The 27356-nt window shown below is 41.5% G+C and overlaps 1 protein-coding gene and 2 non-coding genes across 7 annotated transcripts in view; all 3 read right to left on the bottom strand.

Annotated features, from left to right (window-relative positions):
• prrc2b (proline-rich coiled-coil 2B) overlaps nucleotides 1-27356 on the bottom strand; it is an 82652-nt gene that overhangs the window by 29627 nt on the left and 25669 nt on the right. For 3 of the 5 annotated variants that reach the window (XM_087998215.1, XM_087998218.1, XM_087998219.1), the window contains exons 9-23: nucleotides 26688-26833; nucleotides 24806-24893; nucleotides 24000-24174; nucleotides 19491-19839; nucleotides 18361-18447; nucleotides 17800-17978; nucleotides 16143-16380; nucleotides 15147-15369; nucleotides 12443-14590; nucleotides 11079-11299; nucleotides 9857-10005; nucleotides 7877-8051; nucleotides 6790-6872; nucleotides 5591-5851; nucleotides 4563-4802 (exon numbers count right to left, since the gene is read on the bottom strand). In XM_087998215.1, coding sequence (XP_087854341.1) covers nucleotides 4563-4802; nucleotides 5591-5851; nucleotides 6790-6872; nucleotides 7877-8051; nucleotides 9857-10005; nucleotides 11079-11299; nucleotides 12443-14590; nucleotides 15147-15369; nucleotides 16143-16380; nucleotides 17800-17978; nucleotides 18361-18447; nucleotides 19491-19839; nucleotides 24000-24174; nucleotides 24806-24893; nucleotides 26688-26833 — 4762 coding nt within the window. The remainder of the gene's footprint in view (nucleotides 1-4562; nucleotides 4803-5590; nucleotides 5852-6789; nucleotides 6873-7876; nucleotides 8052-9856; nucleotides 10006-11078; nucleotides 11300-12442; nucleotides 14591-15146; nucleotides 15370-16142; nucleotides 16381-17799; nucleotides 17979-18360; nucleotides 18448-19490; nucleotides 19840-23999; nucleotides 24175-24805; nucleotides 24894-26687; nucleotides 26834-27356) is intronic. The other 2 variants (XM_087998216.1, XM_087998217.1) reach the window with 2 other exon arrangements.
• On the bottom strand, nucleotides 7443-7529 carry LOC122565034 (small nucleolar RNA SNORD62). The gene has a single exon (XR_006316068.2). It is a non-coding gene; the product is annotated as a small nucleolar RNA SNORD62 (small nucleolar RNA).
• LOC122565035 (small nucleolar RNA SNORD62) lies at nucleotides 9404-9490 on the bottom strand. Its single transcript, XR_006316069.1, has one exon. It is a non-coding gene; the product is annotated as a small nucleolar RNA SNORD62 (small nucleolar RNA).

The raw sequence follows: 27356 nt of genomic DNA, 5'->3' as shown, positions 1-27356 counted from the left end.
CAGTTCAATCAAACACAATGCATCTTGAACACATCTGGTAAATTATCATTGACGCACACACTCATGGAAAAATTACAAGATTAACTGAACAATAACAGAGCTTATGCGACACAATGCAAGCTAACCAGGGAACTGACCTATTACCGAGTACTATACATGCAAGCTAAGTCAGAAATTTCCAATAAAAGTAAAATGCTAGATGCTAGAGATCTGAAATAAAAATGGGAAGTGCGAGAGAAACTCAGGTTTCTGTGGAAAGATCAGGCATCTGCGGAAAGAGAAACAAAGTTAATGGTTCAAGTCCAAACATGACTGTTCTTTGAAACTGAAGGGGTCTGAAACATGATTTTTAGGCTGTTGACAGGATGAGAAGGAACAAATAGAAAAGGTAGTGACGCTGCTCAAAACAAAAGGCAAAGGGAGTGCTATTGGTGGTAGAGGAGAGATATAGAGTTACTATGAATGGTTGGTAGTAATAGTGGGAAATAGGTCAGCTCTGCTGACAGTAAGCTGAAAATGTGTTGCTGGAAAAGCGCAGCAGGTCAGGCAGCATCCAGGGAACAGGAGAATCGACGTTTCGTGCATAAGCCCTTCTTCAGGAAGGTAAACCCATGAGGGCAGTGGGCATTTTTCAGTCCCTTCAGTTCTGAAGCATCATCATATCGGAGTCCAAATATTAACTTAAATTTCTCTCGTCACAGATATTGCTAGATGTGCTGAGTTTCTTCAGCACTTTCCTTTTATTTCAGATACTTTCTTTACTGAACTTCCAAATCAATCCTACTGCAACGAACATTAAGATTATAGTTCACATTTCGCCTATCTATAGCCATCCAAATTGGTCCATTAGTAATAGACTTCAAGAGGATATAGCTGGTGAAACAAGGTGGAGACATAGCAGATGAAATTCAAAGGAGAAAGATTTGAAGTGATATATTTTGTTAGGAAAACTGAGATAGATCACAATAAATGGTCTAATTTTAAAGGGAGTACAAGACAGAACAAAAGATTAGCTTGGCCCAACCTAAAGAGTTGTGTCCACACAAGGTGCTCTAGGAAGGATGTGAAGGATGTGCCGATAGTACAGAAGATATTTAGGGGAATGATTCCAGATTCTGAGGAACTAGCTACATAAACAGACTCGAGATGCTGCGACTGCTCTCCTTAGAACACTTAAAAGATCAAAGGGCATTTGATAGTAGTTTAAAATCATGAAAGGTTTGGATAGACTATGTGAAAAGCAATTATTGCCTGTGACCGATGGGTTAGCAACTAGAAATTAAGGTGACAGAAAAATCAGAGGTTACATATGGAGACACATGTTTTTAAAACAAAAGTGATGAGAATTTTGAATGCATTGCATGATGGGTTTGAGAATACTGATACAACAGTAGCCTTCAAGAAAGAATTGAATAATTCTGAAGTAGCCGGCTCAGACTTAATGGGTGAAACAGCTTCCACCTGTGCTGCCTTATTCAATGATTCCAGGTGATAAATATCATGCAGCAGATGGTGATGCAATTGAGAAATTAATGAAATTGAAAAACGACATTTAACTTAGATAAATCTAGTATTACACAAATAAAAGGAAAGTGCTGAAGAAACTTTCAGGAAGGCAACAATTTGGTAGACCTGAAGTCAGTTGAAAAAGAAAAGACCTTGGTATTTACAATCATTTTACATCAGTTCACATCCAAACAAACAAGAGTTAAAGGCTGCACTGCTTTTTTTAAGTTCACCAATTTCGCTTGTGTAAGAGATTGGTTAGACCAATATAGAAAGCCACGCCCCACTTTGCCTTCCTCACATAATGACTGAAACAGACTTCAGAGATGACAGCTATGAGAATTATATCCATCTCAAAACAACTTTATTACTCAGATAGGTTTTAATAGCTGTAGCTATTCATTTCTGAGACTTTCAGACTGATTGAGGAGTTTGAGGTAATGAAAGCACTATATCATCTCAATGAGATAGGTGACATATAAAAAGGAGCTATAAGTGCAAGCAATGCAAGTAAGGAACATGGAAATGTCAGTGGCTCTTCATTTCTCAGAGGACTATTGATCTAGTAAACCAACTGCAGACTTGTGCAGCGCATGTTGATTTATAATGGACTTCCAAATGCCCAAATGACATAATATTCAAGACATATTAGAATCAAAACGTTAACACTGTTTCTCTCTCCACAGATGCTGCCGAACCTACTGAATGCTTGTTGCTAATGTCCCTGCAAAATGCAATACCATGTGGACAGGAGCAAAATCAAAATCAGAATGTTGCCTTTAAATGTTCATCAACCAATAGCGGTTAGGAGCAAGAAATTAGCATGGCAATTATGGTAGAAGAGAAAGTCGTAAAGTCATAGAGACGTACAGCACCGAAACAGACCCTTCGGTCCAACTCGTCCATGCCGACCAGATATCCCATCCTAATCTACTCCCATTTGCCAGCACTTGGCCCACATCCCTCCAAACCCTTCCTAATCACATACCCACCCATTTACCCATTTAAATTATGTAATTGTACCAGCCTTCACCACCTCCTCTGGTACCTCATTCCATACACGCACCACCCTCTGTGAAAACATTGCCCCTTAGGTCTCTTTTATATCTTTCCCCTCTCACCCTAAACCTATGCTCTCTAGTTCTGGACTCCCCCACCCCAGGGAAAAGACCTTGTCTATTTATCCTATAAATGCCCCTCATGATTTTATAAACCTCTATAAGGTCACCCCTCAGCCTCCGACACTCAAGGAAAAACAGCCCCAGCCTATTCAGCCTCTCCCTATATCTCACATCCTTCAACCCCGGCAACATCCTTATAGATCTTTTCTGAACCCTTTCAGATTTCACAACACCCTTCCAATAGGAAGGAAAGCAGAATTACACGCAATATTCCAACAGTGTCCTAACCAACGTCCTGTATAGCTGTAACATGACCTCATAACTCCTATACTCAAATGCTCTGACAAATAAATGAAAGCATACCAAACGACTCTACTTTCAAGGAACTATGAACCTGCACTCCAAGGTCTCTTTGTTCAACAACACTCCCCAGGACCTTACTGTTAAGTGTATAAGTCCTGCTAACATTTGCTTTTCCAAAATGCAGCACCTCACATTTATTAAATTAAACTCAATCTGCCACTCCTCAGCCCACTGGTCCATCTGATCAAGATCCTGTTGTAATCTAAGGTAACCTTCTTCGCTGTCCACTACACCTCCAATTTTGGTGTCATCTGCAAACTTACTAACTGTAACGCTTATGCTCACACCCAAATCATTTATATAAATGATCTAAAGTCATGGACCCAGCACCAATCCTTGAGGCACTCCACTGCTCACAGGCCTCCAGTCTGAAAAACAACCCTCCACCACCACCCTCTGTCTTCTACCTTTGAGCCAGTTCTGTATCCAAATGGCTAGTTCTCCCTGTATTCCGTGAGATCTAACCTTGCTAATCAGACTCCCATGGGGAACCTTGTCGAACACCTTACTGAAGTCCATATAGATCATGTCTACTGCTGCCCTCATCAATCCTCTTTGTTACTTCTTCAAAAAACTCAATCAAGTTAGTGGGGCATGATTTCCCACAGACACCATTCTGACTATCCCGAATCAGTTCTTGCCTTTCCAAATACATGTAAATCCTGCCCCTCAGGATTCCCTCCAACAACCTGCCCACAACTAATCTTTTGTTCATTGACACCTTGTAAACTGTGAAATGAGGAACCAGGGATTCTCTCAGTGAACAGGATTAATGTTGTGACAAATAGCATGGGATTAGAGTTCTTTAACTCAAAGAATGCGACTGCCTTGTCTGGATGTAGCAAAAGTTTACTTCGAAATGAGTCAATTCACAAGTGTGGGCCAACACAGCACTGCATGATAAAAGCTTTAATGCCATGGAGGTTTCTTCCATACTTGTGGTAAACTTGCTTGTTGCAAATCGTGGTGACCATATTAATAACTGTGCCTTTTCTTGGGAGTGGTAAGCGACATTCCGCTTTATTTAACATAAAGAATGGGTTTAACAAGGTTGAAATGAAGTGAATGTTTCCACCTGTTGGGAATCCAAAACCAAGAGGCTTGATACTAGTTCGTTACAAATAACTTTAATCGAGAAATTTCTTTGCTGAGATTAGATAGACTGTGGAACCACAGAAAGTTAGTGAGACAAACAACTTAGATGCATTGAAATGGAAACTAGACAAGTAATTGAGAGAAAAGGAAATAGAAAGATATGTTGAAAGGCTGTTACAAGATAGTGGGAATGGGAGGAGGCTCACTGAATATAAACACAAGAACCGATTGGCTGGACTAAATGCCCTGTTTCTGTGCTGTCTCTGCTACTTTAAGTGCCACACTGGGTATCCTTCTTGCTCTCTATGTTTGCTATTAACACCTACTGCTGAACAGAAATGAGTTTGTAACTCAAGTCAGTGAAATATTATGAAACTGTTATTCTGTGACTTCACTGGTCAAGTCATTTAAAGCAAATGCTACACACACCAGTCTTATTTATACAATTTACAATGTTGGTTATCCAATGAAAATTACCTTTGGGCTCACTCCAAACTCGATTGGGGGAACTGGGATGACAGCGTCTACATGTAAGTCCAAACCTGACTTGGTGTTTGGTCTGCTGTCAGCTGTGTTGGTTGAAGTGATGCCACCATCACTGCGCTCTACTCCCTCTGGTTCCAGGCACTCCTTAGCCTTCTTGTTTTTCAGAGACCGTTCATTTCCTATTGGTCCTGGCTTGTGGTCCTTATTCTGTCCAGCGGCTGGCTCTGAAATCTGAGCAAAATAAAACAAATAAAAACACTTGCTCCTGTGGGAAAAGCTGGGCAGCTCTTTGAATACAGGGTCGAGATTAACTATGGAAGATCATCAACCTCGGAATAATCAAATCTGCTTTCCACCCAAAGGCAATCTGGAATCAAGGTGAAATAATATAAAAAATGGGTTAGAAAGAATATACGTGTTTATAAATTACCTTGTAACTTGTTTCAGGACATATCAAAGTGCTTCACCTTCAACTATTTTATCTCATGGGTATATGAGAATCATTGAATTGAACACAGCAGCTAAATAATGCATCGCAAAACGCAGTTACCTATCAATTGTATTCTTGAATCAATCTATCCTAGGCAACAGCACTAGATTCTCTGAACATCCCCCCTAATAATTTCACCAAAAAACAAATGAAAAAGCATTTTGAAGAATCCTCTGCCATTCTGGGGGCTCCCATATTATGATTTCCTAACTTGCCTCAGTTCCGAGCCCGACTGTCAAATTTCACAGCAACCATCAGTGGGCTTCCTTCCTCCATCAACAGCCTCAGCCTGCTTTTGTTTCTTTCTGAACTCCTGTTACAGTTCCAACTTCTTTCTTTGTGCAACTGTACAAACATTTGATCTTTCTGCATGGCAGAGCTGGGTGCAACCAAAATGTGCGTAGTTTGTCAGTGACAGGGTTTCCAACTGCTTTCAGATCATTGCTGTGCTCTATCCAAAGGCCAGAGTTCATGGCTAACAAGATCTAAGAATCCAGCACTAAGCAATGATTTTGACATACTGCCTTACCTTGTTCTCCGGTCTCGTTGGCTTTTGCCGTTGTTCCTTGGGATCATCTGTTTTCCCATTTGATTTATCAACTGATGTGTCTGTGCTAGTTCCATTGATTTCAGTCATTACACCTCCCTCTGGTTTGAGTGCACCGTAAGGTGAGCTTCGCTGAGATGAAGTTGCAGATGAACCTTGGGAATCAGCACTCAGTTCGACTCCGCTGTCAGGCTGACTTGCCTTAAAACTCTGCAAGATGGAGTAGTCGAATGGTTGGGATGCCTGGGCATGCACCAAACAGCAATCATGCATCTCAAATACTTAGATAATTAGCTTTATTCAAATAATTCACTGTATTAGCATATTTTAATATATTAACTATGCTGCCTTTTTGAAAAGGTCAACAGAGGATGGCTTGAGTCATTAACTGCATAGAAGAACCAGCAACATTGCACTATATCACCTGCTGGCGTGATAGAATGCACAACATTTGAAAAAAAATCCTTGCTGAGAGATATTTAAAAACAAACTCCATTAATCTACACAGACCCACTTTATGGCCACTGTACTACAGTCATATACTTATTTCTCCCAAGGGTGTTTACAATGTTGGATTTTTGTACATGTCAAACTGGTTTTGTTCCCTCATGACAATGAAGAAGCTTACTGAGAACCTACAGCCACCTAGCAACTTATACAGTGATTCCTCTGGTGTCAACATTCATAGGTTGGCAGTTAGAACTGAGACAAGGGGAACTCTCCTTACTCAGAGGATCTTAAGTCTTTGGAATTTTCTCGCCCAGAAGCCTGTCGTTACTCAGTTGCTACTGATATTCAAGATGGAGGTCAACAGATTCTGAACACTAAAAAAAATCATGTGATACAGAGGACAAAGGTGGAAAAAAGTGGGGTCTAGGTAGATTAGCTATGTATATTTTTGAATAACAAAGGAGACTCAAAAGACAGAATGGTTTGCACTGCCTACTATTTTCTAAATATTTAAAATGACCAGATCTAGCGAATTCTACTTACTGTTGCAAGATTTGAACATACAACCTTTGACTACCATTTTACTGTATAACCTGGTATTAAATGCAAACTAAAACTTTGCAAAAACCTCCTGGGCCATAGACACATCTTGGTAAAAAACAGTGTTCTCAACTATTTAAAAACAGCATTTTGATAGTCTGATGAGAGAAGTTGGCAATTTATGAAAGTACCTCAGTGCATGCAGATTCAGATCCTGTAAATGAGTTCAGAGGTTTCACCCATGTGTCACCATTGGCAGGCTGAACAGGAACAGCTGTGAAAAGAGACAAACCAGTATTTTCTTGTTGATTCTTTTATGGGATGGGTGCAATAACAGCAATGCTAACGTTTGTTGCCCATTCATTACTGCTCGTGAACTGAGTGGCTAGATGGGCCACTTCAGAGGACAGTTCAGAGTGAACCACGTTGTTGTGGATCTGGAGTCACATATAACAGACCGGAAGAAGATGGCAGATTTTCCTTCCCTAAAGGGCACCAGTTAACCAGGTGGATTTTATGACAAGCCTTGCTATCTTTTATAATCCTACATTTATTAATTGAAAGCAATTTACATGTATAAACATAAACAGAATTTGCAAAGAAGCTGAACATGGTGAAGATCAAGACCTGAACTGTCTGTTGCCATTACATTTTTATTAACTGACTTAAAGTGCTTACTTATTTGTGCACTGGAGAAAAGTACAACCATACTTTGTGCGGTTTACAAAAACAATTGCACAACAGTCTCACGAATGGATGACCTCCTGTGCTCATAAATACAGTACAGTTGGTGTTTCTTACTGAGAGCATGAGGATTATGAAACCAATTGATCTCTTTAGTTGGTATATCAGTGAATCTGTGTCCTCATATCCCTCTCCTTGAGTACAAGTGATGGAAGGGTCAGAAGGATCTATTGGAGCATCATTTATACCAACAAAATGAAGCTGTATAACCAGATTTCTTCAAATCCCATTCGAAAGTTTCTTGAATGGTTAAGCCTTGCAAACAAGCTGGAAACACTCAACAGATCTGACAGCATCAATAAGCAGAGAAAAGCAGGTAACATTTCAGGTCTATGGCCTTCTGTCTTGTGTAAGTTTGGAAGTCATCAACAAAGCTCTGTTTCTCTCTCCACTAACACTGCCTGACAATTCAGCGCGTAGCATCTTCCATTCAGACCTCTGTCACCACTTTCATCTCTGAAATAAGCTGCAAATTATTAGGTGGTCTATTGCCACCCAGGCTTTGCATGGACAGTACTTTAGTAACCATCTTACTTGCACTGGAGTTTTCCCAAATCTCTGTTCCTAGACTATTGGCCTGCCCCTTGGAGAAGGAATTATCCTCTGGCTGTTCAGTGACCGAATTGGAGAGCTGCTGCTTTTTGACAAATCGAGGAGGAATCTTGGATGAAGATGTCCAGCTCTTTTCATTCCTGTTTTTACCAGGTGCCTGCAAAGTATAAAAGTGAGAATCATGTATGAAACATTAAGTAACCCCAAATTCCCATAATCTTATACAAACATAAACATTACTAATTCATGGAAAGCATTCCACATTAATGCATCCAACTTGAGGAGAAAAATCTTGTGTTGTTTTCGCTTCAGCACAAGATTTGTTTAAAAAAAAACATCCAGAATTAACTCTGGTGACCTTATTCAAACTCTCTCCTTGTCTCACTCTCCTATCCCTGTTACGCTTGAAAACTTACAACTGCTCCGAGTCCAGGATGTATCTAAATTAAATTTACTATCTTCCTGGTTAAATCCTTCACAGGTCCCTCCATCTCAATTCTGAAAACATCAACATTTGTACAGCCCTCTGAGATCTCTGCATCCCTCCATTTCTGGCTACTTGTGCTTCCTCAATTTCCTTCTTTCCACCACTGGTTGCTGCCTTATGCTTAGACACCTACAAGCTCTGGAACTCCATCTCTGCTTCTCTCCCAGCCTTTAACATCCTCTTTAAAACCAATTTTTTTGGACCAAATCATTTCAGCCTCGGGCCTAGGATCTTGCTATATGGTTTGGTGTTAAAGTTCATCTGAGAATGATCTTATGTATACCCTGGTATACATTAAGACTGTCATATCAATAGAACTTGTTGCAACTGTATACTAAGTCTCTCTTTTAGATTCTTGATATTGCACTATTCCACTTTAACGTCACATATATAATGTGCACTTAGTGATTGCTCCAGCTCATTTTGTGCAGGGGCTTGTATAGTATTGCATGAGCATTTGGAGCAATCTCACCTGCTTTGCTCCCAGTGATACCTCACTCTGCTCCTGCAACCAAACCCACCCACTTGCAGCCCTTTTCATTCTATTTCTCTCTCTCTCTCTCTCACTAACCACTCCCCCTTGCAGGAAGAAAGGATATGATGAGCAAAAAAGCCAGCAGCAGAGGGCAATGAAGAGCATGCAAGTTTTTTTTTAAATTATCGATTTAAATGGATGCTGATTAGGTTAGCACGAACTATCCATCCCTAATTGCCCTTAGGAAAGTGGCAATGAGCTAGATAGAGCAGATTGACTTAACACACTATTGTTTTTAAATATATTTAACTTCAAAAATTATTTCCTTTAGAATGTAAGAATTTAATAATTACAATTAATATGTAATATAGGCATTTAAAATGAATTAAATAATTGGGAGGGAGGGGGGTATGAAGGACATTAAATAGGAAGATAGCAAATTTAAATTGAATGTAATGGTGGACTGGGAGCCATTGTACAGTAAATTATATGTTTGTTTGTTATTGAGAGCATGTGGATTATGAAGTCAATTGATCTCTTTAGTTGGTATATCAGTTAATCTGAGTCCTCGTATCCCTTTCCTTGAGTACAAGAGATGGAAGGGTCAGAAGGATCTATTGGAGCATCATTTATACCAACATAATGAAGCTAAGTCTTTCAATTTACAGGGTACTTTTTAAAAACTTTTTTCTGATGAATAAGGTGCTGCAACACTTATCTACTGTTTTATATTGGATGCAACAGAAATTGCTTAAGGTTGCTTCAAATAAAGTTTTATTTTCAGATGGCAAACACATAAACTTGAGAATCAACTGTATCAATGTAAGCTCACTGAATAAAAGAGGCAAGGTTTAAAATTCTTACTACAATAGTGCTGCTGTATGACGTCTCAATGAAATGTAAAATGGACATCCACCAAGTACCAGCAATGGTATAAAACGTGAAAGACTACCACAGCTTCTACTATATCCCGATATGATGCTGAAGCAAACCCACATACTTGCGATGTCTGCTCTTTCTTCCTGCGCTCTTCCTCAAGCAAACGGCGGTGTTTTTTTGAGATTACTTCAGTGAATCCATCGTTCACAGTTGACACGGACTGCTGCTCCTCCACAGCTACAGCTGGGTGATCATCAATAATGACAACACCTTAAAGAAAGAAAATTCATCAGGTACTTCAATCAGCATTCAGGTTATTGCTTAGGTAACAGAGATTTTAAAAAATCACTGCACCTTCCTCATTAGTAATAACAGTATGCTGACTTCCTTTGCTCAGCTGTTCTGTGAATGACAACAGTGTGAGGTCTTAGTCGTGTCTCAGTGGGTGGTACTCTTGGTTCTGAGTCAGATCATTGTGGGATTGAGTCTCACTCAAGAGGCTTGAGCAGATAATCCAGTGCAGTACTTGGTATTTTAACTCATTCGTGGAATGTAGACACTACTGACACAGCCTATTCCCTACTGTTTGGGAATGTGATGGTAAGCCACTTTCTAGAATTCCACTGACTGACTTGCAAGGCCATTTTAGAACACGCTGAAGAGCCAACTACATTACTGTGGATCCAAAATCACTTAATAATCCCAGGCTAGGTTATGGCAGATTTCCTTCTCTAATGGACATTTGGATTATTGAGCCAAATGCATTTATAACAACAGTGGTCACTATTACTGATAGAGCTTTTTGTTTCAGATCTTATTTAATTAAATAATTTAAATCCTCCAGTAGTGAGGTTTAAGTCATTATTGCACTGTCTTCAGGAGACAGTACTATTTTAAGGAGCAAGGTGTCCTAGCCAAAATTTATTTTGCAATCAACAGCACTTGAAACAGGTGAGGTGGTCACACTGCTTGTTGAGGGAGTTTGTTTTGTACAAACTGGCTGCTGCATTTCTTATATTACAACAGTGACCAAACTTCAAAAACAATTTATTGCCTGTGAAGCACTTTAGAAATTTCTGAAGTCATTAAAGGCACTGCATAAAACGCAAGTTATTCCTTTTATTCACTCGTGCCAAAGTAAGTATTTGTGATCTCTCTGGAAACTGAAATGAAGTTATATGTAAAATTCAGCGGATTATTGCTTTGGATGAATCAACAGCAGAATTGAACAAAATAAGATTCAATCACAAGGGCACTGTTAAACTGCTCTAAAATCAAAAGCACAATGCAAGTCTATACCTGTAATGTCAACCTTATTTAAATATAAATTGATCGGAACTTACTTGCATAATTATTTAAATCAAATTGAGCTAAAGCATCAGTCTTTTCTTTTGTCTTTTTTACGCCAGGTTTCACATCCTTTTCCTTCTTTTTACTTGATACATCCTTCATCGCATTTTGGACAGCCACTGGATCATGGGGAATGACTCGATCTACACAGTACACCGTGTTGACATTCCCTCCATTCACTGCTATTTGATCACAATGTTGTTCTTCTACATACCTGCTTGAGAAATGGAACAATCAGATGGACTATCACTGGCTCCAACAATTCAACACGAAATGTCCCATTCTGCAATCATCAGTATTGCCACTCTCACTCAAACATAGTTATATCAAGTTGAAAATCACACAACGCCAGGTTATAGTCCAACAGGTTTATTTCGAAGCACTAGCTTTCGGAGCGCTGCTCCTTCATCAGGTGGTTGGAGCAGCGCTCTGAAAGCTAGTGTGCTTCCAATTAAACTTGTTGGACTATAACCTGGTGCTGAGAGATTTTTAACTTTGTACACCCCAGTCCAACACCAGCATCTCCAAATCGTTAGTTGTATCATCTTCTCACGGACTGACTGCTTGGCAGCAGCAGTGTAGTAGAATTACGCCCTTTGTCTTCTGGTTGTGCATAAAGATAAAGCAAAAAAAAAAGCCAGCAGGAGGACTGTTCAATCTCAAACCCACAGCTGTGTCAGTCAATGAAATGTAACATGGGACTGAAGCAGCAAATGAGGCTATATTTTGCAGCCTCCTACTATTTGGGATGAGGGAGAAAGCAATGAAGAACCATCACAAAGTAACTCGTGCTTTATGAAAAAGGGGGGAAGAAAATCTGTAATAATATAATTACTGTTATTTTCTTACTGAAGAACATTAGCGATTTGGACGGAATTAAAGAGAGCCATTATAAAGTTGTTACGTCTATGTTGCAAATCTGAAATTATACTATTCTTGTGTCTTTAAACAGACTCCACTTTCAAGATTATAATAGGCGACACTAAAGGAGGATAGACTGAAATAGTTCTTGCTTTACATAATAAAGGTAAAGTTGTCACAATCTTGCCAGTCCCTAGGGCTACTCTCTCATTAGAGAGAGACTATTAGAAATGGTTTAAGCCGAGGGTCACCTAGTCTCAAATGAGGGGAGAGGTTGGGAAGGAGAATCTTTTCATCAATGAGTGAATTGAACCCATGCTGTCAGCATCATTCAGGCATTGCAAACCAGCTGTCCAACTGAGCTAATGGACTCCTCCATTAGTTAATAACCACAGATATCAGGGCTGGGTACCACTAAGCAGAGCGAAGTCTTGAAGACAGAACTGACAAACACTAAACATTTAGCCTCTGCCTATCAAACTTCCACATTATGTACCTTTTGTTCCTTGATGGTTGCCCAACTGCCTTTTCATTCCTTGAACCAGTCCCATTAGATTTTGGAGTTTTTCCACCATAGCCTGGATTCGTCCTGCGGTTTTGCCTATCAATTGGCCGCTGGCTAGAGAAACTGCGCTTAGCTAACTCTTTCCTCTGTCCCAGACTACTCTCTGGCACATCCACTTCAGGCGGTAGGTTGTTCTGGCATATTCTATTCTCTCTGTCTCGTTTCTCTGTAAAGTCGCTGCTTTCAGAAGCAGTCTCCCACTCCTCATTAGCTTGGTCAGAAGAATTTTGATTAGACAGATCTGGTGACTTATTGCCAGCTACAAGAGAAGCCATTTCCTGATCATCAGTCCTTGCAGTCATATTAGATATGCCATGGTCTGCAGGAACAGCTACTTCACTTTTCACTTCAGTGGCTGCGTCTTTTTCTTGTTTGAGGCGCCTGAATCTTGGAGGTTTGTCCTGCCTGGGAGGGCGTCTCCTCCTTGGGGGCATATCCATCGATCGCTCTCTTTTGGGTGGTTGATCATCTACAACCGAGTTTCCAGAAAGCAGAGTTTTGTCTCTGACTCCATTTTCCTCCCCAGTATTCTCAAGTGCCACTTCCAAAGGTCTGTTCAGCACTTTTGTAGATTCCTTTAGAGGCTGCCTTTTGGACAACAACATGCAGGTGGAAACATCACCATTTAGCTGGTAAGTACCATTTACCTTGCACACGCCGCCTCTATTTTGTCTGGAGGACATCCCTCGAGAGGCAAAGTTACGCCCTCGCCCAGGGTTGCTCAAGCGAGGTGGCAGTGCCCTCTCAAACACTTTGGGGGGCCCTCTTTCATCCTCCACTTCACCAACAATTGGCCCATCAGATGGTATCCTCTTAGATTTCTTGACAGAGTCTTTAAACACATTTTTCCCCTCTCTGTCTGAATATACTATATCACTGGCGCCTTCACTGCCAGTTCCAGATCCCCGCTGTCTCCGTCGTTTTGGTATATCTTCATATTCAGACCCCTCACTGCGTGTCTCGCTAGCATTTCGACGGCGGGAAGAGCTCTTTTGGCTGTCATCTAAAGGATTACTGTAGTCCTTTAGAGTCTGACGAGTTCCTCTGCTCAAGTTGTTGTACAAACCTCTGGCGTCTCCAACCCGGCCATAAAAATCTCCTCTCCCTCTGCCCCTCCCTCGTCCTTGGCTCCTACTACTCAAGTTATGTTCATCATCTTCAACCCAGTTCCTTCTCTGTGGTGTAGGAAAATCAATGCAATCTTTATTCACTGGTCTTACCTCCCATGCCTTATTTTCCTTTTTTTGCAGTTTCTCCATTTCCCATTCAAATTTAGCTGAAGGCACTGGGAGGGCCGTCATTTCAGGTCTAACATTCGATAAAGAAGAGGTTTGCGATGATGACACCATTCCTCCATTGGTTTTCAGCATTTTGTTCTCAGTCTTGGTCTGTTCTGCCTTAGTGTGACTGCTCTTCAGAACAGATTCCAACTTTACTTTTTCCGTTTCTTCAGCCTTCTCAGTCTTGAGGTCTTTAAGTACTGGTTTCTTAATCGGTCCAGATCTTCTACCTGTCATTTTTCCAACAGTCTCACGACGATCAATGTGATTTCCTTTCAGTGGTTCCCACTGGGGTGCAGGCTTAGATTCCCTCTTTGGTAGATTATCAGTTTGCCATATTTCTGCTCTAAAACCTTTCTCCTCTCTGGTCTCTTCATGATCATTCATCTTGGGGCTTGGGGGTTCTTTCTGGTGCACATAATCCCAGGTGTGAGACACCAGTTCCTCAACATTTTCATCAGGTTTTGAGGACTCAATATTGTCCTTCAACAGGGACCCATTCAGCCTGACCTGCTCATTTTCAGATGTGAAAAGTTCTTTATGAAGTATCTGAGAACTTGTCTGATGCTGGAAAAAAACATCCCGGCCTAACACCGACGACACATTTGGAGATACATCAGGCCTTCGGTCTTTTATTAGTTCACTCTGTGGCTCCAAACAAACCATATTCAACAATTTGTCTGTTGGTGCAACCCTGTAATCATCTATCTGCTCCTCAAATGGATCCCGCTGTATCTTCATGGCTTGCTGGGAAATGGAATCTGCCCTCACAGCAGGTGGAGTGGGAAGCCTTTCATCCCTGTAATAAAGAAAGGTTGTTATTGAATGCATCGTAAAACATTGGGGAACACCACAGCAGATTTCTGTAAACTGCAGGGAGAAGTTACTGATCAGAATCACTTCTGTAAATTGTTCAAATCAACTGGACAGATGGAAGTACCCCAAAGACTGTGTACATGGAACACAGAACTGTACAACACAGGAACAGGCCCTCTGCCCAAGATGCTGTGCCAAACAAGACACCAAATTAAACTAATTCCTTCTGCCTATTCTTGGTCCATACCACTCCATTTCTTGCAGTATCCCCACATTTTCTGCTCAGAAAAAGACTGATCTAATCTCATTCCAATTTAAAGTTATTTTAAGGCTAAGGATCAAGCAAACAAACAGAGTCTGTATCATATTTATTTAGCCACATTCTAGTAGATTACTGTCCTCAGGTCATTAGGGGTCACAAACATACAAAATTTCATATTTATTGCTTCTACTGTGGTTCACATCATAAAGACCTTTAGTGGCCTGTTATCAATGCTAACGTGGCACCTATGTTGATCCTTTAAAGGCAAGAAACTCACCTGACATTTCTGTCTTTGGCAACATTATCCTCTTGCGATCTCTGAGAGGTTAACATAAAAGTTCTGTTTGGAGGTGGTGGATAGTCCTCTTGACCCCAGCTGAATTGTGGTTCTGTAGGTGGAGTTCTTCTCTCCTGTAGCAGAATGGGAGACCGGTCATGCTGCTCTGACCCTGAGGTCGCACTGTCTGAGCGATCTGGGCGCATTACAGGCTTCATTATTCCTACAAGAAATAAATCATCCTTAGGTCAGCATAAACAATGTACCTTTAATAGAAAATTATTAGCACATTTTGCCACCTGCCACAATGGCATTTGAACCCATGCCCCTAGAGCATTAGTCTGGGTCTCAATTACTATTTAATTGACAATTTTATTGACAATACCAGTAAGCCACTGCTTCCCCTAAACAAGCTAGTTAACTACTGATGCAGAGTGCATGGAACCACAAATTACATTTCATTTTGCTTATTATGCCATTTATCCTCTGATTTTATGGTTTCATAAATTCCAATAAGTCCAATCTGATTTTTGTACTCCTCTGTTTCAGTCGGTAGGTGACAGATAACAAACACCTGTTATGATTGGGTGAAGGTAAGAGAAGGCAGACAAATAGTGATCTTGTGCTCGTGCATTGTGCGTCTGGAAACTGGAATGCAAGTTGTCAACTACCCCAACTGCAGCTGACTCATAGATTATGCAGCAAACACAATCCATATACAACTCTACTCTTTAGTTATAGCCCCTGCAGATCTAAGTGACAGCATTTGGTGCATTACAATCAGTAATAAAGAACTTTGGAAATTTCAGTATTCACCACATTAATTGAGCAAAGATCACAGAAATATGATCAAGAATGAATGAATGATTATTTCTACTCGAAGTTCTAATGGGCTGCAAGTAACATTCATGCTGACAATGCACAGATCAGATTCCTTTAGAAGGAGAAAATACCCACACTATTCTGTTACTATAATCTATTCCAACATCAATTTACCAGAGGGATGAACACCTGATGGGTAGAAGTCAATTGGTGGCCTTCCTGGGCTCAGTCGAGGATCCATGTATGAAGGCATCATCATCCAACGAGGATCATAGCCAAGCATTTGAGGTGGTGGTGGGCCAACTGGGCTGGCATAGATGTGCCTCTGTGAATGGGAATGAGGTGGTGCAACAGATGGTGTCATGACAGGTCCTTGTTGCTGTTGCCGTTGCTGCATCTTTAACAGCTGCTCCTGGTTAGGCACAAGCAGGAAATAATACAAACAATACAGGTTTAGACAAGTTTAAAATCATGATCCTTCCATCTTACAGTATAGTCTTTCGTCCCAACAAAGACTTGCAAACTCTTTTGGATAAAGCAGAAAATTAAACTCCCATCCCATCCCAGCAAAGACAGGGTTGGAAAATTTAACTGACACAACTACCAAGTCTTTCAGTTCTGGCTTGCTGTTTCTAAAGGATTTTGCTTGCTTTGCTACTTAATCCAATCATCTTCCCAAAATCATGCATCTTGCACATAAGCAAACAGAGGCCTAATAAGAATGAAAGAGTAACGGAAGTTTAGGGGACTACTGGCTCTTAGCAGATTATTCCTTTGCTCAAATCAACTTCACCACAAACCTTGAGCTTAGTGAGCAGTGCCTCCCTCTCTGCTCGATCTGCGCCATAGGAGCTGAACTACTTTTGGGTCTCCAGATCGCAAAAAGGACATTTTTAAAACAAGACTTTCGTCGGAAGCACATCTTTCAGCAAATGCAAATCCAAATCTAAATCCAACATGTTTGTTCATAAAACTTCTGTAGGGCACAGGCACATTTAAATAAGATTTGTTTTCACAGCTTCACCTAGGCCTTAATTCATAATTCAGCAATTTGACAAAAAAAAGATGCAAGGGGGTTTGCCATTCAACTTCTCGACTAATATCACAAGTGAATACTTCAAATCAGCAACCAACTTAACATTAAATTATTCCAAAACATATTAGCTAATACTTCTTTTTTGCAAATTTGTTTATTCTGAGTAGACGACTACTACTACACCTAATAAGCAGGAAGAAATTATGGTAAGCTGTACAGACCGTTGGTAAAGCCACACCTAGAGAAATGCATTCAGATCTCAACACTACAGCTTAGAAGGAAGAGAAACATAGATATGCTATTAAGGCCAGGTCTTCAAGGGTTACATTGCGAGGAAAGATTAAATAAATCAGTTATGTTCTCTGCAAGTTAAAAGATTACGAGGTGATTAGATTGAAACTTTCAAGACATCACTTGGAATTGCTAAATTAGAGAGGGAGGGAAACTATTTTTGCTGGTCAGTAAGTTAAAGGCCAGGGATGTAGTCAAAGCTGGACCCCAACAGCCAAACCTGTCAGGAGTGAGGTTAAGAATTTGTATACACAATAGGAATTTGAAACTCTTACACAAATAGGAGTTGACTTTAGGCCAAATGTATAATTTTAAATCCAAGACTTGTTCGGTTAACAGAAGTCTACCCACATATTAAGGGCAAAGATGGAGGTCAGTCAGAGATTGGCCTGACCTGACTGAACAGTTGAATAGATTCAAAGTATTCAGAGACATACGTTCATTCTCACTTCCAGCAAGTTATGACGATAAAGTACTGAACACCTCTGCTCTACTGGCAGTTACCTGCTGTTGTCGTTGGAACCGAGGTGGCAGAGACTTGTGGAACTTGCTGTAGTTTTGAACAGGCAGTACTGGCTCATTTCCTTGCCTGCTATTTTCTTCATCACTTGCTGCAATCCCTGCAGCAACTTCTTTTTTCACCTTATCCTCAACAGGAAGCTCCACAGGCAGCTCAGACTTTTCTGAAATTCATTATGATAGAAAGTCAACAGTCGTTCAGCAGATTCCACACTCCAGACATAAGTATGTTCAAATCATGAAAGGTAGAAATGGAGAAAATATGCCTTAAATATGACAGATATTCCTTCCTAAAACCAAGCTCTTTCTCCCCAGCCAAAGAAAATACGTCAATACTACGTATATTAAATACAGTCTTATTTTTCACTGACTCCCCAACTCCTGGCAACCTCTTCTTCCTGCCTTTAACTTTCTCCATATTCCTTCTGACTCTGGGCTACAGTGTGTCACAACAACTTATATCCATATCCCAGTTCCTGCACTCTTCAGCCTCTACGCTTTCCTAAATCTGTTCACTTCATTACCACCTTTTCAAAATCTACCCACCGATTGCACCATCAGTCATCCTCCTCAACTTTGCCGTTTCCTGCTCAGACATCTGCTCCCCTGACAAGTACCTTGGAACATTTCCCCCTGCAAAACATAATGCATAAAACAAGTATCTGTGACTCTGGCCAGATGTATCTGAGGTTTTCTTTCAGCATTAACATATTTCACACAAGGTAAACACCCATAATGGCAGGGTTGGGTCTCCAACGAACTACCAGAAAGGTGATGTAGATTAATCTGCAATTTTGTACCTATTCCCATGCAAGTCACTCCCAATTTTCTCCAGATTAATTAATGGTTGATTCACTTAGTCAGAATTGCAATGTGTGTTGCACTTTCATTTAAGCTAAGTTACCATTTTGATCCAATAACTCAAACTTGCTCAAAAGTGAAAGCTCAGTTTAACTGTACAATAAAAGGAGAAGATTTGTAGCTCGGGTGCTCGTTGTTGTGGTTCTGTTCGCCGAGCTGGGAATTTGTGTTGCAGACGTTTCGTCCCCTGACTAGGTGACATCCTCAGTGCTTGGGAGCCTCCTGTGAAGCGCTTCTGTGATCTTTCCTCCGGCATTTGTAGTGGTTTGAATCTGCCGCTTCCGGTTGTCAGTTCCAGCTGTCCGTCGCAGTGGTCGGTATATTGGGTCCAGGTCGATGTGCTTATTGATAGAATCTGTGGATGAGTGCCATGCCTCTAGGAATTCCATGGATGTTCTCTGTTTGGCTTGTCCTATAATAGTAGTGTTGTCCCAGTCGAATTCAAGAAGCACACCGACCACTTAGCGGACAGCTGGAACTGACAATCGGAAGCGGCAGATTCAAACCACTACAAATGCCGAAGGAAAGATCACAGAAGCGCTTCACAGGAGGCTCCCAAGCACTGAGGATGTCACCTAGACAGGGGACGAAATGTCTGCAACACAAATTCCCAGCTTGGCGAACAGAACCACAACAATAAAAAGGAACTGCAAGATTTGATGATCACAACATATTTTACACAACTTTAAGAACCAACAAGGCTGAATAAGATTATTTCCAACAACCAGTCAGTAAAACTGTTCGATTTCATTGAGGTATGGTTATGTTGTCAATCAAATAAGAAAATCTTTCAAATCCAGAACTGCCATTGGTACCTTTTGGTAAATTCTGCTTGTTGTCAGTGTAGGGTTTCTGCTGTGCAGATAGAGGCATAAAGTCCTTGCTCTCCTTAGTTTCACCATCATCCTTTTTCCGACCATCAAATTTAACAGAGTTCTCTATCACTCCACGTTTTTGATCAAGTTTCTTCAGTTTTTCAGCACAGGCGGCTAGTCGCTCTTCCTGGGCCCGTCGTTCCTCCTCTTCACGCCTTCTCCTGACACGTTCCAATGCCTCAGAGCGTTCACTGGTGCCAGGATTTGGCCGCTGTCGCCATACTTCATCTTTCTCAACATGAGTGTCTGCCCATCTATTAACTCCCGCTAGTTTTTGGAAGACTCCAGCCTGAAGAGAGAAATGCAAGAAGTGAAACTTTTGTAATGCAGATAAGGAAAACATTTAAACTGAAGATTTATAATGCTCAATAATTCGTTTTCTATTTAAACCTTGCTTGGCCCACTCCAAATCCCATTCCTACTACCATTCAAACTCATGCTTCAACAGCTCATGACAAAAAAGGTTTGAATCCAAACACTTATTCTCTAACCTTTCTGGATGAGCTGCTGTTGTTACAAAATCAGTGACCAATTTCATTCTAGATTATACATATAGATAAGCAGTAATTCTTCACCAAGAATGGTAGGAAATCTGATTTATGGTCGGGGATATTTAGGAGAAAAAAAGTGGTTCAAAATATGCGAGAGCAAATTGAAGAGAGCCAGAGTGACCTCACTCAAGGTTGGAATCTGCCTGCCGATTAGTCTCAGATTTTCTGGCATTGCACTTCCCTGGGTCAGGAAGTAATACACACATTATTTTATCTTTCCATCAGATCCATTCTATAAACATTCTGAAATAAGACTGCTATGTATATGCACATCTAATCATCATGACCTACTTAAATGTCTGGAATGTGATGCTAAACCTTGTACATCATTCATCACACCTCAGTTAGAGTATTGTGTCTGTTACTAGCTCCACACTATCAAGGGCTTGGAGCAGGTTCTTATGCAAGAACAAACATAAAACTCGAAGAAATAGAAGCAAGTGTAAACCATGGGGCCCTAGAGTCTATTTTCCTCATTTAACACGACTAACCTTCTGCCTTCATGCTTCAGCTTGTTTCCCACATCTCTGGGTCTCACAACCAAAATTCTAATTATCCCAGCCTTGATTACATTTAACCCTGTAATACCCACAATCTGAATTCTGTTATGTGGAAAGACTAGAGAAGCTGGGGTCATTCTCATTAGAACAGAAAGATTAAGAGGAGATTTTATCATGAATGACTTTTTAATTTAAAAAAAAACTATTTCAATTGGCAGGAGGTTTAACAATCAATCAGAGCACCTAGATTTAGAATAATTAATTCAATAAGCAAAGGGGAGAAAAGGAGGATTCTGTTTTCAAGCAGACCGAGTTGAGATAATTCAGAAAGCACTACCTAAAAGGACATCAGCAGTTATTGCAATTCTAAATACTTGTAAAGATAAAAAATAAATGGATGGTCATGAGGGAACAGCTGCAGGGAGCACCAAGTAGAGAGGCAAAGAGGAGATTTATTGGCAAAGATAAAAGTCTTCATTGCATGTGGAAAGAAGGTGGCAGGACGGAAATCCAGGAGCACAAATTTAAGGTAAAAGGTTTTTTTTATTGCAGCAATTTGAAACGTGCACTGCCTGAAAGGCTGGTGGAAACAGACTTAGCATTATCTTCAAGATGGAACTGGAAATGCATTTTACTTGGAAAGGAGAAATTTGCTGGGGCAAGTACCACATTTAAATAGCACTATTCAAAAAGTTGCAAAGTCACAATGGACCAAAACACCTCTTTCAGTGCTATACGATTATAGGACTCTCGCGGGATTGCAGCACATCATAAGCACATTTCTTTTCCAGCGGCAGTTGGAGTGGGAGGAGTGGCAGCAAGGACCAGAGGCCCAACAGGAAGGGAAATTTTAAAAGATTTAAAAGCTTATCTTGTGTATAGGCAGAGCACACACTGAGCAGAAGTGGACACGGGACTGCTGGGTAAATGAGGTTTTATATTTGGGTGGGTTACTTTACCCGAAACACTACTCGGGGTAGTGTCTCCCAGCCGTCCTCCTCTAACCAAAAAGAAAGGTTCTGTGCTCTGGATTGGTAAGGTGACTAGTTTCTTTTTTTCTTAGTTTTTCAGCAGTCTTGTTGGGAATTTAGAACAGTGGGAATGGAGGTTAGGGCAGTTGAATGTTCCTCCTGCAGAATGTGGGAGGTAAGGGTCGCCAGTAGTGTCCCTGTTGACTGCGTCAGTGGGAAGTGCACCCTCCAGCTCCTCAAAAACCACGTTAGGGAACTGCAGCTGGATGAACTTCGGATCATTCGGGAGGCGGAGGGGGTTACTGAGAAGAGTTAAGGGAGGTAGTCACACCTCATGTAAAAGAAGAAGGCACATGGATTACCGTCAGGGATGGAAAGGGTATCGGTAGACAGTGCAGGGATCCCCTGTGCCGTTCCCCTCAACAAGTATACTGTTTTGGATACTGTTGATGCGGGGGGGGGGGGGGGGGGAGCGATTTACTAGGGACAAGCAATGGGGCACAGGTCTCTGGCACAGAGTCTGTCCCTGTTGCTCAGAGGGTAGGGGTAAGAGGAGCAGAGCATTACTACTGGGGACTCCATAGTTAGGGGGACAGAAAGGAGGTTCCGTGGGAACGAGAGAGACTCACGTTTGGTGTGTTGCCTCCCAGGTGCCAGGGTTCGTGATGTCTCTGATCGTGTTTTCAAGATCCTCGTGGGGGGAGGGGAGGCAGCCCCAAGTCATGGTCCACTTCGGCAGGAAGAGAGATAAGGATTTAAGGCAGAAATTCAGGGAGCTAGGGTGAAAGCTTAGAGCTAGAACAAACAAGAGTTGTCGTCTCTGGTTTGTTGCACGTGCCATGTGCTAGCGAGGTGAGGCATAGGAAGCGAGAGGAGTTGAACACATGGCTACAGGAATGGAGCATGAGGGAGGGTTTCGGATTCCTAGATAAATGGGGGTCATTCTGGGGTAGGTGGAACCTCTGCAAACAGGATGGGCTTCAACTGAACCAGAGAGGTGCCAATATCCTGGGATGGGGGAAATTTGTTAATGCTCTTCAGGTGGGTTTAAACTCATTCGACAGGGGGATGGGATCCAAAATTGTAGTTCAAGTATACGGGAGGTTGAGAGTAGTGAAGTCAGAACTAAAATTTCAAGATCACAAGAAGGCACTGGCAAGCAACAAACTGGCTTGAAGTGTGTCTACTTCAACGCCAGGGGCATCCAGAATAAGGTGGGTGAACTTGCAGCACGGGTTAATATCTGGGATTTCGATGTTGTGGCCATTTCAGAGACATGGATAGAGCAGGGACAGGAATGGTTATTGCAGGTTCCGGGATTTAGATGGTAAAAAAGGGGGTGGTGTGGCACTGTTAGTCAAGGATAGTTTTATGGTTGCAGAAAGGACGTTTGAGGACTCGTCCACCGAGGTAGCATGGGCTGAGATTAGAAACAGGAAAGGAGAGGTTATCCTGTTGGGAGTTTTCTATAGGCTTCTAAATAGTTCCAGAGATGTAGAGGAAAGGATAGCAAAGCTGATCCTCTATAGGAGCGAGAGTAACAGGGTAGTTGTCATGGGAGATTTTAACTTTCCAAATATTGACTGGAAATACTGTCGTTCAAGTATTTCAGGTGGGTCAGTTTTTGTCCATTGTGTGCAGGAGGGTTTCCTGACACAGTATGTAGACAGGCCAACAAGAGGCAAGGCCACATTAGATTTGATCCTGGGTAATGAACCCAGCCAGGTGTTAGATTAGGAGGTAGGTGAGCACTTTGGTGATAGCGACCACAATTCAGTTATGTTAACTTCGGTGATGGAAAGGGATAGATATATATATCGCAGGGCAAGAGTTATAGCTGGGGAAAAGGCAAGTATGAGGTCATTAGGCAAGATTTAGGATGCATAGGATGGGGAAGAAAACTGCAGGGAGTCGGCACAGTCGAAATGTGGAGCTTACGCTGCGGAGTTGAAAAATGTGATGCTGGAAAAACACAGCAGGCCAGGCAGCATCCGAGGAGCAGGAGAATCAACATTTCGGGCATAAGCCCTTCTTCAGGAATCTTCAGGAACCCATGCTGCAAGTTCACCCACCTTATTCTGGATGCTCCTGGCGTTGAAGGAGACACACTTCGGTGGATCCATCGAAGGGAACTGATGTATTTTTTACAATTAGGATATGCATTCTGAATCTTTGCCAGTATCTGTAATTCTATTGTCCAAGTATAAATTATACTAGCATTGATAATGGTAAACATCTACATAGGTTTAAATAAATAAAAATATCTTATCTGCCATTCACGGAGACCAAGGTGTGCATGGAGATACAGTAGGATTTCGTAATAAAGTTGGATACTATACTGTGAAGTATTTGCTCAACAGGTAATTTTAAGTATATGATTTCAGTTAAGTTGAAAAAATACAAATTTGTGAAGTGAACTGAAAATACCCTTGTCTCAGCAGTAGATAGGTTCCACCGTGGCTCAGGATCCTGCAGGACATGGTTTGACTGGCTGGAGGATAATGGGTTACTCCAAATGGATTCACTGCACATAGAAGGCTCCACTTTTTCATCAAGCTTAGTAGTTAAAGACCGATGCCGTACTATTTTCATGTCCCTTTCCCTATAAAGCAAAAGGTTTTGGGTGATATATATTATTTCACAGCCATACACACATTGCAAATTAAACTGAGAGCTCAAATGTAACAACTTCCAGTTAGAACTTATTCTGCCTTATTCAGCACAAAGGATGGACTAACACGCACAAGTTAATAATGGTCCTTGTTTGTAAGAGTGTAATCAAAAAATACCAGACGTGGAGACTGAAGGAACAGTGTCACGAGCAACTTTATTCTGGGCTATTTCAATGACAGCAAATAGCCAAATGGAGGTCATGATGGGCAAAGATTAAGACACAACAGTATGCTCACACAGAGAGAAAGGAAGGTGGACATGCAACTGGTTTTCAAGGGTTTTATTTGGGGATGATATCGATTGCAAATTCAAGAGGTAGTATATTTGAAGGGGGAGCTTGTTACATCATCTATTACCAAGGGTCAGTCAACAGCTAATGGGAATGGAGACAAAGCTGCATTTCACTGACTGTAAAGTGCTTTGGAATGTTAAGAGGTCATGACAGATGCTACAGAAAGCAAGTCTACATAACAGAAAAAGAGATTTTATTCAATTGTTTATAAAATTTTTAAAATGCTCAAGGTTTCCATCTGCAACTGTAATCTAAATTAAATACAAACCATTTCTCTTTTCGCTCTCTTGACATTTCTTCATCTTCATCATCACTGAATTTCAGCTTTTCTGAGTAATCTACCTCCTCGTGTTCACCTAAATAAAAAAAATAAACAAATGATTCAAGATGGGACTAGGAACCCAGACTGCACTGTTCCAATTTAAACTTCCTCAATGCATCACAACAAAATGTAAGTGCTTTTTAAAACATGTCAGAATTATTGCACCACAGATCATAAGCATAAAGTGAGCTGGTAGAGCATACGTCTATCACTGAATTCCCCAGTATCAACATCCTGGGGTTACCACTGATCAAACATTCAACAGGTTTCGCCATATAAATACAGTGGCTACAAGAGCAGTCAGAGACTAAGAATCTTGCAGCAAGTAACTCACTTCCTGACTCCCCACAGTCTGTCCACCATCTATAAGGCACAAATTGGAGTATAATGGAACATCCCCAACTTGCCTGAATGTGTTCAGCTCCAGCAACACTCAAGAAGTCTGACATAAGCACCCTTGAATTGATGCAGTGCGTTTTGTAGATAGTGCACACTGCTGCTTTTGTGTAAGTGGTGGAGGGAGTTAATGTAGTGCCAGTCAAGCAGCCTGCTTTGCCTTTGATTATTAGATTACTTACAGATTAGATTAGATTACTTACAGTGTGGGCGGCACGGTGGGTGGGCGGCACGGTGGCACAGTGGTTAGCACTGCTGCCTCGCAGCGCCAGAGACCCGGGTTCAATTCCCGCCTCAGGCGACTGACTGTGTGGAGTTTGCACGTTCTCCCCGTGTCTGCGTGGGTTTCCTCCGGGTGCTCCGGTTTCCTCCCACACTCCAAAGATGTGCAAATCAGGTGAATTGGCCATGCTAAATTGCCCGTAGTGTTAGGTAAAGGGGTAAATGTAGGGGTATGGGTGGGTTACGCTTCGGCGGGTCGGTGTGGACTTGTTGGGCCGAAGGGCCTGTTTCCACACTGTAAGTAATCTAATCTAATCTGTAAGTAATCTAACAATCAAAGGCAAAGCAGGCTGCTTGACTGGCACTACATTAACTCCCTCCACCACTTACACAAAAGCAGCAGTGTGCACTATCTACAAAACGCACTGCATCAATTCAAGGGTGCTTAGACAGTACCTTCCAAACCACTACCATCTCGAAGGCGAAGGACAGTAGATACGCAGGAACGCTACCAAATATAACGTCCTCTCCAAGCAATCCACCGCCCTGACTTGGAAATATAATCACCAACCTTTCAATGTTGCTGAATCAACTTCCTGGAACTTACCCCCTAACAGGATTGTTGGTGTATCTACTCCATAAGGACTGCTGCAGTTCAAGAAGAAACTACCTTTTCAAGGCAACTAGGCGTGGGCATTAAATGCTAGACCAACCAGTGAAGCCCATATCTCACGAATGAACAAAACTCGGCCATTCTTACTGTATTGGACCTACCTGCAATACAACCAACTCTTTCCTGCCCCTTGAAATGGCCTGGTAAGCCGTACAATTAAAGGCCAGTTTAGATGGGTAATAAATATTGGCTTTTTGAGCAATGGTTACATCCCACAAAAGAATACAGGAGAAAAACAGCTAGGTGTGTTAGAAGCTGCTATTTCAGACATGTACAAATTAAACAGAACAGACAGCTTTAATTCTACGTGCAGCCATCCGACTCTCTACTGTATACCTCTACAGATTTTCAGACACTGGTGCACGCACTGTGGTGCTTATCATTCCCTAGTCGTATGAGAATATTAAGTAGAAATACATTGCAAATCAAGTCAAGAAGGAAATCAATTATTTCCTATAAATTAAGTACCACACAGGTACGCATCATCGACACTTGGTTAAAGTTCTATGAAATCTGCACTTTGAGTTCCGCTCTCACCTGCCCATCCATCTTCTGTTTCAATGTCCAGCTGATCCAGCTCTTTGAGATCATCCGGATTGACAATGGCAGGTCGATCGGACAGCTCACCTGGTCGCCGGGTGGGCCTCGCTGGGCGACTAGGACGAGCCACTCCCCGGGGATACCTGTGGATATCCACATTGGGAATCAATCGTTGAAGCATTAAGAATGCCAGGACTCAAACTTACAAGATCACAGTGAACAGTATGGGGGAACAGCCTTTGGTAAGGCAACAGGAAGCAAGTATGAAATTCAAGTCAGGCGATGACACAACCTTGCACTGTAAGCTTTACACAGAAACATACTTGGATCGAAACAAGCATCCTGCTTGTATCACAGGATTTAGGTTCCAGTCAGAATGCCGTGCAAGTCACCAATGTGTAAGATTAATCTCTCGATACAAATCATGGTTAAAATAAATTATCAAACAGCCCAAATTTGATTCAGTTGTCAATGATCTAACGAAGACATAGGTTCTATCCATAATAAATATACAAAGTAAAGTCACCATAGCCCCAGAGGACCATAGGACTGTTCTCTCATTAGGGTCACTACAGCTTAGGCAAGGGGAGAAGTTCAGGAGTAGAGTCTTTCATGATAACCTCAGCCAGTGCGGGAACTGAACCCATGCAGCTGGGATCACATTGC

The sequence above is a fragment of the Chiloscyllium plagiosum genome, unplaced genomic scaffold, assembly GCF_037043375.1.
Source record: "Chiloscyllium plagiosum isolate Xiang-an unplaced genomic scaffold, Cpla_swu_hap1 HiC_scaffold_21, whole genome shotgun sequence".
Lineage (NCBI taxonomy): Eukaryota > Metazoa > Chordata > Chondrichthyes > Orectolobiformes > Hemiscylliidae > Chiloscyllium > Chiloscyllium plagiosum.
This window is presented reverse-complemented; position numbering and strand designations above follow the sequence as displayed.